Source organism: Orbicella franksi, chromosome 2, assembly GCF_964199315.1.
Source record: "Orbicella franksi chromosome 2, jaOrbFran1.1, whole genome shotgun sequence".
Classification (NCBI taxonomy): domain Eukaryota; kingdom Metazoa; phylum Cnidaria; class Anthozoa; order Scleractinia; family Merulinidae; genus Orbicella; species Orbicella franksi.
Window position 1 is genome coordinate 16,727,012 of NC_138146.1, and position 12,499 is coordinate 16,739,510.

Here is a 12,499-nt window from a genome sequence, read left to right on the forward strand (position 1 = left end):
TGGTCAGGGAAATTTTACTGACTTTAGTAACGGAAAAGTCAGGGAATAGTCGGAGAATTTGAAAAGCTCAGCACAACTAGAGTGATCAAAAAGAGGCTGTTTCAGATGATTTGTGTAAAATAAACTTGGATTGTGGGACGCACATGTTCGTCACCTAATATGGTCATCGCCTCACCTGTCCACATCAACATCCAATACTGACATATACTGCTGCTGGGCTGCCGACACGGAGCTGCCCCAGGCCTTCTTAGCACCGGCATAAAACCCAAAATACGATCCAGACACACCAGCTTCTTGCTGTAAATAACTTTGAAATTCTCCACGGCTCTCAAACGTGTGCATATTGGCTGAAGTGTCGTAAATTCCGTGCACATTCATGGTGTCTGGTACATCGTAATTGTCGTATCTAAAATGACAAACGAGTGATTTGTTTAACACTATACACGAGTTTTGAAAGCAAGACCGTTACAGAGAACACCGAGGAAATTGTCGCTCGTATGCCACAGTACTAAGGTAAAGATAGAGTCGGCATTCGAGTCACGTAGCCAAACAGGCCGGCAGGTATCCCCAGTTTACACAGCATGAAGTGATTAAGAGTGTTATCCACTCTCACTAAATGGTACGGTGGTCCATCTTAGGTCTCCCCCTCCCCACCTCTCGCATTAATTCGCAGGAACCCGTTAATACACTTTGGTGAGAAGGTGCTCTGTGAAAATAGAGAAGAGACCTTCAGATAGCAGTACGAGTGCGAGACAGTGTACAGATATCGTTGCTGTTGCTTACCAGTCATATAAGTGACTTGGTACAAGACTGGAATGAAACATGGTAATCAAAAGCCTAAGCATTATGTTTGAAAACTGCTGCTTGTATGCACACAATCTCCTACTCGTTTTCCAATCTTAAGGTCCCTATCGTCTTGCCCAAGAACACAAGGCAGTAGCTGCGGTCAGGCCTTAAACCCGAACCATTCGATTCGTAGTCCAATGCGTTAATTAATGGGCCACCACGCCTCTCACATACTGTCGTACTGACGAATGTATCGGTACTCACGTTGCTTTGTTCTTGCAGTTCCGCTGCACAATACTCATTTTCCTGGATTCCGGACTGTATTCTCCTCGACCATCGAAGCCAACGCCCAGGAAAGCTGCCCCGTCAATCATATTCTGAAAGACAAACGATCAGTAGCAAAATGCGAATTTGTTTGTTTGGTTGTTATTTTTGTTGTTGTTTTGCTCTCCATAGTATACGCTCGACGACTGAGGTCATTTAATCATATCCTACCTGGCAGACACTGGACGTCCATTTGGCGTTGTAGCATGGATCACTTGCAGTGTAATTCTTCCCCCAGCAGCCGTTCATCATCACATATCCCAAACCAGTTGACGGTGCATAGGTATAAGGAACATCCCCCTCCTCCTTTTCAGGTTTTGGTACGCCCGAGATAGATGCACCCATGTGGTATCCGGGGGGAACAAACATGTCCGGAGTACTCCATCCTTTGTCAGGCATAATATCCAGTTTGATCTTAAAATATATAAAATGAACCTGTTCGTTATAGCTTGATTGGACGGCATTTAAAGTTGTTTATGTTTACATGACATCTATAAATTGTCTCCCATTGTACAATAATTGCTTAAGGTGGCTCTCCATAATATTAAGAGACTTACCACTCAACTTTAAACTAGCGGTACCTCACTATTTCAGCTTGGTTGAGTAATTAAGTCATTAAGCTTTTAAGTAGAGATTCCAGGAACGTTTTAACACTGAATACCATAGGTTTGGTTGAAATCACCGTTTTCAGGAGTGTCAACAATTTCTCTCGTCATCAAGAACCAAACGTTTAAAGCACCTTTTGTCCCTCGTAGTCTACATGTGGATTTCCAAAACATCAAAGTTTGAAAAAACTCCGTTGGTGGTTGAAACAAAAGTTCAAGTGAATTTAATATCTTTCAGCATAAATTTAAAGATTCGCCTTACCCTTTGTTAATTCGTCCATACCAGTGATGTTTTCCTGGTCGATTGAAAGTTACATTATACATTGGACAGGTTGAAAGTGAAAATATTTTAAGGTTAATCTGTTTCTAGAGTGGTTAATCTGTTCAATTCCATCTGGATTCATTTACTAACAACTATATTGACCTTGCCTACCTCTTTGGCTAAAAAGTTGGAAGCTTTTTCCTGTGCTTCGTCGATAATCCTGAGTTGCTTGTCCACCAATTTGTTCATTACTTCCAGTCCTTTGTCCACAACTGCTTCCTGTATTTTAGGATTCTTTAAAACTGTTGCTGCCAAAGCGGGAAGAGCTCGCTTTGGACCCGCAGCACTCTTTACTACGAAAGAAACAACATTTCAATCTAGTTAAAGACATTTACGCTCAATTCTTTGCTTTATAATATCATGGTATCACATGATTAAAATTATTCCCTCTTGTAATACAACATGTTTTAAAAATACCCTAACGCATTAGCAAGGGATCCTCACAAACCTATTTTTTCCAGTTACTTGAATTGTTCTGATTCGTGCCACAGACAGGAAGTGACATCATATACAACATGCGCGTATTTGACCAATCAAAGAGAAACCAAGGAGCTGAGACCATCATCCATATTTCATGCCGCAAAACTTGTTGTCCCTTTGGTCCGACTTTTGTTTCTATTTTTTTTTTTTTTTCTATTTATTTTGAGATGTGTCAATCTGTTCTTGTTCCTGCTGTTGGCTTCTCCGTTTTCGGGAGAGGGAGTATTTATTTTCTGTATTTAGCTGCTGGCGTTTTACGTTTCTTTTTGTTTTGAGGAACCATACCTCCTTGATTAGATCCTTGGGGAGTATTTTTGTTTGCGTTATCTAAAAATTCCTCTGGTTCCTCTGCTATCGCTTGGAGGTCGCCATTCCCTTCTTCCTTCTCTTTCTTGTCTTCTTTATCCACCAATCCACCTGAATTAAGCTTTTCACTTGTCCTCCCTTTATTTTGCAATGTTTGACCTTTAAATACATAACAAATCATTTTTAAAGTCAAGTAATGTTGTATAATGTCAATCTGGCGCTGGGTTCCGTTGCGTGAAGTGTGCTGCTTATTTCGTTTGGATGCATAAAGTACTTACTAGTCGATTGTTGTTTTTACTCTTGACAACTACTTTGAAAGCAAGCCGGAAAGTTTTTCCTTTTCAGTTATAGATTAATATGAAAACTTGAAAGGATAGCGATTTTTTTATGTTATAGATTTACTTTTCCATATTTTAACTATTTTTTTGACATTACTAAGTGTTAGGGAAGGAAATGTAAGCTTAAGAATGATATATACAAACATCAGTGTCATGTTACTGGGTTTTAGACTCGAGGTTTATATTAAGGTGTAGGCGATATTGATCAACATTGTTGGCCCTGAATTGTTAATTAAGGATGGGTTAGAAACTTACAGTCAATGTGATACTGCCTCGTTGTGAGAATTACAGCAAAGATAAAAAGAAGTGTCGATCTTCGCATGGTTGTCCTGTCCGTAGCTTCAAAGAGACTTTTAAATTACCTTTCAAATCTAAAGACAAAAATATTCTGGTCTTGCAACTTGTAGCACCATTCATACTCTAGATAAAAGTGACTTTTGTAATCTAACACAGCATGTGTTAACAGGTGGAAATAACTAAAGGTTACGGTTCTGTGTTTTGACGTCGAAAGTACCCTTCACAAAACATATCCAAGAAAAACAACTATTGGCATTCACTCAAAATAGATCATGATGTATGGAAATAGTTAATGATAAATATTTACCTATTTACTTTGGCTTGCAAGTAAACTGTCACGTGTACAAGGTTATCAAATCGTCTAACGTTTTTCTCAATCGAAAACAAAATAATAGTTCTTTTCAGAAATAGCCTGACATGACTGAACCCTTCTAGACAAAACTGGCTAACTACTCATCAAGGTGATAATCAATTATTACATACATTTAAAGTTAAGAGACGTTGATGGCGACTGGAGTTATGCAAAATCAGAACTGGATCTCTTCAAACGCGTCTTGAAAATATCGTATTTAGTGGGTGAACCGATCCATTTTATGTTTGTTCTCACCGAATCTTGTTCACATGATAAATAATTTAGAAATGGTTAGAATGGTTTGCATCGTTGAGCAAGACCCGGAAACTGTTGACGTTTACGAAATTGAGGACAGCCGATGTCCTGGTTTTCGCAAAAATGTCACAAGCACACGTTGGTTTGACATGATGTCTTTGCCTTCTGATCACGTGATGACGGCCAGTATCCCGCCTTGATGACCATATTCTGAACAGGAAGCATTTGATCCTTACACACTGCGTCTTCCATACAAGGTATGCACGTTTTGCCTGAGCCGTAGTATCTAACATCGCAGATGTGTAGACGCTAATGATAGACTAATAGTTAGGATCCAAAATCACTAATCCATTGTATTTTTTCAGACGGGCATTGGGGCATTTTCATATCTGAAGGATTTCTGCCCGTGAAAGTTGTAGAATCAACCCTCATGTAGCTCAATTCGCCTTCTCGTTCAGCTTCATACATGTAAGGATTGACTGAAATATTAGTAATTCCAGAGGAGGTAAACGTGCAAAAAATTGAGATTTCCCCAGAAAGGTTGTTTCGCAGAAACATCGAGATCACGGGGAAACTGACACCAGGGGTTAGGGGGGTGGGGGTTGTTGGAGACCAAGGAAATCGTCCTGTCAACCCAATAATTTCAACAACATTTCACTGGGATTATGCCAGGAAAATTGCACTGGCTGATGTTAGAATGCTCAAAGATCCTGTCCATTCCATCGTCCCTAAGAGGGTATACTGATATTCATAGTGATTTGATTATTGTCAGCAAGAAGAAGTACATGTACTTCTGATGATTTAATTCCCTTCTCGAACGATGACAGCCGATCCTACTGCAGTCACCGACTTGAAGCGTACGGATTGCACCGACGCTTTTGAGTATTTGTACTAAAATTTTGGTTCAGTTCCTCGCCAAATCACGTAAAACAGTTAGGGAGCGCTCTTGATGGCGTAAGTGTGGTAATTATTTTTAAAAGCACAACAACGCTTTTCAGGGTTTGGAACATGTTTTAATGTTTCAAACACAAATCTACAGAGTGATCGGTAAATATAAAAGTCTATATTATGATTTCTTATAGTTTCAAATAAATGTAAAATGTTCTAAGCTAACCAATAATACATAGATTTAGCTAAGCCTAAAAGCGGAGCTCCCATAAAATACTAATCATTTTAACCCTTTGAATACCAACTACGCATATATATGCGTAATTAATGGTCGTACTCTTTGTACCACTTGTGACGTCATCAATTTAAATGTCATCAGATATTCTTGATAAGCAGATAGTAGTACTAGGCTAGACCTTTCCGTACAATGGTCAGGTTTGGATATCGACGACATTCCGACGTCGCAAATCGAAAAACAACGTTATCAGTTTTGGTGCAAAAACGGTTGTAAAATGGTCCACTACGCCTATGATTGATCAAGGCCCATTTCTGGGCTTCGCACGTAATTAACATCCAATTTTTCACGGCAGCCAGAACTGAAGAACATGCAATGCAAAAGGTAGCCAGTGTAAAAGGGCCGAGCAAAACAGAAAGGAAAGGGGCAACAAACAAAATTGAGAACGGTTAATGGCAACAAAAAAAAGAAGAAGAAGAAAAGTCCAAATTTTGGCTTATGCGCATGCCCGTAATTGAAATTTTGCTCAATTTTGTACCTAATCCTCGAAAAATCTCTCCTTTTAGTGAAAAAAAGCTTTCTTAGCAAAACTTAGGCTTATTTAGCGTCGTGGCAGCTAAAAATCCTGACTAAATGGTTAAAAACGGTATTTTTTGGCGAAAGTTTGCAACACAGTAACCTTTATTCACCAATAAGCATTTAACCAAACCGAATGAACTAAACAAACAAAATCATTTTGCAATCATTTTTAAAGCCGTATAGCTTTACCAGTTATTCAAAACATCGAATCCAGCTTCAAAACAGCACTTTACATTACCAATTTGTTTTCTAAAGTCCTGAAAGCTGCATTAAATCCGTTATCTGTATTCAAACCTCGGTTGAAAGCCCACTGATGGTCATGTCTTTCGGCCGTTCGGCCGTGGAAGGAAAGAAAAGTTTCCCATTCAGGTATTCTCCACTAGGCAAGGTTTTTATAGCTCTCTACCCCTTGATGTTCCACGTAGGTACCTCTTGAACACTGTTTGGTGTCTCTTATTTTCTTTTTTCTTTTTTTTTTTCGTTTTTAGGCCAAAAGAGGTAATAAGGTATGGGGCTAGGCTCGCGCGCCTTTGGCGCGAGGGATTTTCGCTAATGACCCAGAAAGAAACTATAGCGAAAATAAGCGGTCAAGCTAAACTAACATGCTCAACTTGTTTATTTAATTCTGGTTTCAACCGTTTAACAAAACATTTCAACTGCTCTAAGAATTGTGGAGGCATTTGCGATTTTTTTTTCCAAATTATTAATTATGCTAAGAGTTACTCTCAACTTAAGATAAAAGAGATTTTCATATTGTCAGTTGACTCTATTTTTGGCTTACAGTGTGACAGAGATTTTCTTCCCTAACTCCTAACTCTGATCGTTGGGATACTTGTAAATCATGACTATAGCCCCACTGGAAATTGATCATACAAGAGCCTTTTAGTAGCTATAGCTGTATATTTTGAACAGTTCCCTTGCCATAAGTATCACTCTGTGGCGACGTGCTCAGGCTCTTCTTGTGACGACCATAGTTAATAGAGGAGACTGCTTATGAAACCCCGCAGACATCAAAGGAGCAAACAGAGATGCCAAGATTTATGTTGGAAGGTCCCCGACCGTGCACAATCTTTTGTTGTGCGCTCATACACTATGCACGAATTACGTAACCAACACGTTTCTATTGGTTAGTTTCTCAGTACGGAGAAAACAACTATTGCGTTTTGTGCACGGTCAAGGCGAAAAAAACGAACAAAAACATACAACAAAGAACGTTGTCGAGTTTCATGACCATTCCCCTCTATTAACTTTGTGACGACAAAGCAAAACTAAGCGAAACAAATGAAAACCGCGCAATACAATCGAGATCTCTAGATCTAGAAAAAGTAGAAACAGAATTAATGAAGACTAAACAATGACAGCATTTTTTTGCCTAAAATCCGGAAAAAATTATCTGTCATTTTTATGCTATTTTGAACATTTGTTAGAAAAACATACTGAAGCATGCCTCTTGTTTTACACTGATTATCGTGCTGCACAATCGTGAGCAAGTCTAATGTACAAATACATCTTTACCCGTAGCTTAAAATCCCCAAACCTGTATGTACAAGAAAGCGTTGTCAGTAACATTGTTTCAACGAAAACTAACGGTGTATTATTATATTTATTAGCGAAGGGAAGGGTAATTACCCTAAAAAATAATCATCATCACAGCAAAAGCGGAAAACATCATGCAAGGCACACAAAATGGAACAAGCCAAGCTGGAAAAACAGTTTTGCTTATAAAAAACGTCCCAATCTCCTCCTCCTCCTCCTCCTCCTCCTCCTAAAAAGAGAGCAACTATATATACCTAAACAGAACAATTTCTTGCAGTATGCTCATTACTACCTGCACTATCGTGAAAGAGGTCTTTAAAAAATATCCAGAATGACATCACATTCACATTAATCTGCTGTTTAGTTATGTAATATTGTGTTCAACAATTTCGAGTATGTTTCCATGCGGTCTTCGTTGGACTACAAGGACTAGTTACTTATAGGAGCATATATAACCATCAACTTCATCATTGTCCATTTTGTGACTCCTCAAACGTTCCATACTGTTCTTCTGGTCCATTCCTAACCAGGGCTGACGAAGTAGAATCTCTACGCAGGACTGGTGCGTTCTCTTCATCTCCTGCCGTTTCATGAACCTTAAGATGCACTTCTACTGCATTTGTTCTTCCAAGAAGAACAATTATTGAAATAATAATGACACACAGTAGAACTAGATTAACCGACACAAGCATCCAAATGATGGCTCCAGAGGATTCTGGGTTTTGAACTGCATATCTGATGTTCGTGAAGGAGAAATGCAGGGTCAAAAGAACTAAGGCCTCGACTGTGTTCTCCAAAGGAATCGTTTGGAAAGAATCACTAAACGGCCGGAAGAAAAGCTGGAAGCACAGAGAAAGTAACAGTACAAAGCAAACTGCAATCGTCTGAAATGACGAACCGCGCGATATGAAAGAAAGAGAGAATGCAACTAGCATGCGTCTCATAAGGAAACATATCTCAAAATAAGAACGGAATTCTTTCTTGTATGGCAGGTAGATAGAACCTAGCCAACTGTCCAAAGCCTCTTGTTCTTGCGGAGGCAGCTCGTTTCTTGTGGCGACAATAGCTCTCCGCAGAAGAGGTAAGAACACTCCAAAAGGGACCCCGATCACGTAAAGAAACACTGCAAGCCAGCCTAACACTTGAAGTGTGTTGTAAACATGACCTTTGCACTCAATCCATGGTGCCTCTCGTAAGTAATGGTAATTGTTATCCTCTCCACAAGGGGCCAAGACAGAAGCTATTTTCTTGACAATGGGAAAATAGGTGAGGTTAAGAGACACGATAGACAGTTGTAGACAGGTATTCCGTAATCGAAATCGCCTTTCTTGCAAATTGCCAAGTCTAAGAACAGCAAATAAGAGGTATCCAAGACCACAATACAACCAAACACCCAAGACACAGACAACAGGGAGGAGAATAAGAGATGCAAGCTCGCCGAGTGGAGTAAACAGGCGAGGAATCACACACGCCAAACCTGAGAAATGGAAGTTAAACACATTGCTGATGTAGCGCTGAGTTTTAAGAACTTCAACCGGCCAGATGTCACTGTTGGAAATCAAAGCGTCCAGAGTTTGGAAATAAAACACGCTGATCTTTAGGATTCCTCGCGCGGCCTTACCTCTTCCAGCTAAACCAACAAAGAGAGCAATTGTGTTGAGTTCAAGCAGCCAGCCTGGAATGATGTTGAGTATGGCCAACACTGCCAACAAAATTAATTGAGAAAAAACAAATACTACAACAAGAAAGCGCTTCCTTTCATACAGGAAAAACGAAAGAATCAACAACACCATAGTGACGGCAGTAAGTGCAGCCAAGATGTAGACGCTGGCTTCGGTTTTGGGGCAGGCGTAGCAAAGGATCCCCTGTTTGTAATAGCCATCTTCACAGAGTGAACAAAACCGATCTTTGCTACCTTTTCGACAAAGACAGGACTCCTTGCAAAAGGTTAACGGTCTGCTCTTTCCGTCATTTCCCGCTGAGGTCGATTCAATCCAGCAGTCGCAAGCACCCGTTGGGTTGCAAGACGTGCTTACCAAAGGACTTGTGCCCAAAGCCTGTGAACAGTCAACAAGATGAGTCACGTTCTGATCACGTGATGACGGCCAAAATCCCGCTTTGATGACCATATTCTGAACAGGAAGCATTTGATCCTTGCACACTGCACCTGGCATACAAGGTAAGCAGGTTTTGCCTGAGCCAAAGTATCCAACATCGCAAATGCACAGACGGTAATGATAATAACTAGGATCTAAAACCACAAGTCCGTTGTTATAGTCGAGGTGAGCACTGGGACACTTGAACTTATCAGAAGGATTTCTGCGAGTCAAAGTCGTAAAATCAAACGTTAAGTAGCTAGGAAATGGTCCACTTTCCTTGTGAGATACTTGCATGGAAGGATTATTTGAAATGTCGAGGTTTTTCAGCCCTAGTAATCTCGCAAACTCTGGAGGAATTTGTCCGGAAAGGTTGTTTGCTGAGACATCAATTTCGACAAGAAACAACATATTATCGGGGGGAGAAGAAAGCTTGCCAGATAACCAGTTATTGCTTAACTTTGCAGATTCCAAACTTTTAAAGTCCCAAAGCTTTGAAGAAATAGTTCCAAGAAAACTGCAGTTGCTGATGTCAAGAATACGCAAGGATCCATTTATTGGTTCCATGGCTTCTAAGAGGGTATTGAAATTCATAGTAAACTGTTTATTGCTGGCCAGAATAAGCACTTCCAACGACTGCGACTTAAATTCAAATCCTTCCTCTAACGATGATAACTGATTTCCACTGAAGTCGGCAATTTGAAGCTTTGGAATTGAACCAATGCTTTTTGGAATGTGTCCCGAAAAACAGTTATTTCCTACGTCTAAATGCCACAAGTTTGTCATGTTGCCCATTGTTGAAGGAATATTTCCGGTAAAATTATTTCCTGGCAAAAGACACTCATTCATTGCAGGAAAGTACAATCCAAACTCGTCAGGTAAAGTTCCATTTAGTCCAGCGACAGAAAGATGCATGAAACGTAAAGAAGAAAGGTTGAAAAGGTTTTCTAAACCGCCAAGTAAGTACGTAGCTTCCATAAGATCCAAAAACCAGAGCTTTTTCAATTTTGCAATACTCTTCGGTATTGAACCATGCAATTTATTTCCCCCAAGACTAAGAACTTGTAATTCCGTTAAATTTCCAATGTCCTCAGGGATTTCACCAGTAAGACCTTCTCCCATTTGACAGCAAAGATGGATTTTGACCAGCGATTTTATAGCGGCCAAAATCTTACCAGGAATTACACCAGATAACTTGTTGAAGGCAAGATTGAGACGTAGTATGCGAGTCATATTGGCAGACAAAAACTCACTGGGTTGACCTGACAATTCTTTGTTACTGCCAATGCACAGACCCTGCAAATTACGTAACTTCCACAGGCTTGGTGGAAGAGTCCCAACTAAGTTATTGTCAGTCAAAAAGATGCTGATGACGTAGCGCCTGGTACGATCACATGTGATTCCATACCAGGTGCAGTGAGATACTGAGCAATTTCCCCAGTATGTGTTGTTGGACCAATTATGACCAGCTGTTTGGTTGAATATCTCCATAAGAACAGTTCTTTCCTGCTGGGGTGTTAATGAGGTGTCTAACGTTGTATTTGGTATTGGAATGTCATGTAAACAGCCATAGGCAAATGTATCATCGTAGTTCAAAGGTGTAAGTTTCTTTTCCACAGCTAAAAACAAAACAGACAGATGTTAAGAGTTAGCTGTCAAGGTATGGTTCTGAATGGTACAAAATGCTGTCATGCTGTATTGTTTGCATAGCCCTATCAGACCTAAGAATAGAATAGAACAGTATCTTGAACTACGCCCACATTGGTCTCTCTTGGGGGCCTAATTCAAATTTTCAAACGAGCTCGCCCTATTCATTTCACTTGGGAGTCCTCCTCGGGCAAATTTCCAGTTTCCGTCCCACCCCACCCCTCCCCCACTCGCTACAAAGGAGGTCGTTATATCGCGGTGCTATTACTTGCGGCAAAAAAGGCATCTCATTTGTAGCAGCTCCTATGATTTCCGGTAGCTCCATATTTTGAGCAGTTCCCTCCCAAATGTATCAATCAGTAGGAAACGGAGAAGTCGGAGTAGGTTTATCATTGCACCAATACCGAACAAAACAGAAGAAAAACCCTCAGTACATTCAGGGCATCCGGCTAGAGTCCTGAATAATCATCGTTTTCGTCTTCTTGATGCGGTAAACTTATCAGGTGACGCTGTTCTGCTACTTGCTTTTGATTTTTAATGGCAACCAAACAATGGTGATATGTGCGTAATATAATGCCTTTGAACTCTCGTTTCCTTGAAAAACTTAACTGTCATTAAATGTCATAGTCGCAAAGTTAAGCCTTAGCGCCCTCAAAATTAGTCAGGATAAGGGTCAGATAAGGTACCAAAACACTGACTACTCTCAGCTGATATCGGGCTTTTCAATCGTGTACTAGGTCAGTCTGCAAACATGCCTTTACTCGCAGCAAAGAATCCCATATAGTTCAGGAATGAAGTATTTTGAGAATTACGTTTAAAAACGTAATTCTCCGAAAACGGCAGCAGGGTTTACACCGCGACATCACTTCCGTTTCTTCAGTGTGAGACTGATCGGAGGCCTTTACTGACTCTTACGGACCAATAAAAGAAGCTTCCAAACGAATTTGGGAGAACTATATTCTGGGTGTGTAAACATGCCCGCCATCCATGCAAATTATACGACTGAAACACTTTTATACTGAGCTATACAGACACGGGTTGAAGACTTAAGTCACGGGATGATTTCTTGTTTGTGATGTGACTTTCAAATTTAGGTATATTAGGTGCTCTTTTCATCGATGTTAACTTATCTACGCTTTGTTTTTTTATCCAAACAAAATACTGTAGAATACTCATCAACTTACTTACCTATATTGTTCAAGATCTCTCCACCAGATCTCAATGTACTTGCACGGTTGGAAGGTAACTTTGAATCCAATTTTGAAAAACTCCTTCTGTAAAGTCCAAAAGGCTGCAGATCTTTACAGAAAACACTGAAAGTTAAAACGGCAAGTACGGCTAAAAGAAGGAATGAACAGATGCGTGCCATAACGTAAACATAAACGCAAACCGAAACACCACTTACCCGGAAGAGTTGTCATTTGCATTTCCGGTTTTGTGCGATTTTAGGCCA

General features: G+C 40.1%; 2 protein-coding genes across 2 annotated transcripts in view; both read right to left on the reverse strand.

Annotated features, from left to right (window-relative positions):
• Window positions 1–3,485, reverse strand: part of LOC145478299 (uncharacterized) — a 12,411-nt gene extending 8,926 nt beyond the window's left edge. Inside the window, exons 1-6 of the mRNA XM_081456272.1 lie at window positions 3,417–3,485; window positions 2,803–2,982; window positions 2,149–2,330; window positions 1,282–1,524; window positions 1,051–1,163; window positions 176–406 (exon numbers count right to left, since the gene is read on the reverse strand). Of these exons, the coding sequence (XP_081312398.1) occupies window positions 176–406; window positions 1,051–1,163; window positions 1,282–1,524; window positions 2,149–2,330; window positions 2,803–2,982; window positions 3,417–3,483 (1,016 nt within the window). The 5' untranslated portion in view covers window positions 3,484–3,485. The remainder of the gene's footprint in view (window positions 1–175; window positions 407–1,050; window positions 1,164–1,281; window positions 1,525–2,148; window positions 2,331–2,802; window positions 2,983–3,416) is intronic.
• A 2,776-nt stretch (window positions 3,486–6,261) lies between these two features.
• Window positions 6,262–12,423, reverse strand: LOC145478312 (putative leucine-rich repeat-containing protein DDB_G0281931). Its single transcript, XM_081456285.1, has 2 exons — window positions 12,235–12,423; window positions 6,262–11,018 (listed from the first exon to the last, which is right to left on the reverse strand). Exons 1-2 carry the CDS (start codon window positions 12,413–12,415, stop codon window positions 7,771–7,773), a joined length of 3,429 nt encoding a protein of 1,142 aa, XP_081312411.1. The 5' UTR covers window positions 12,416–12,423; the 3' UTR covers window positions 6,262–7,770.
• Window positions 12,424–12,499: the final 76 nt, after the last annotated feature.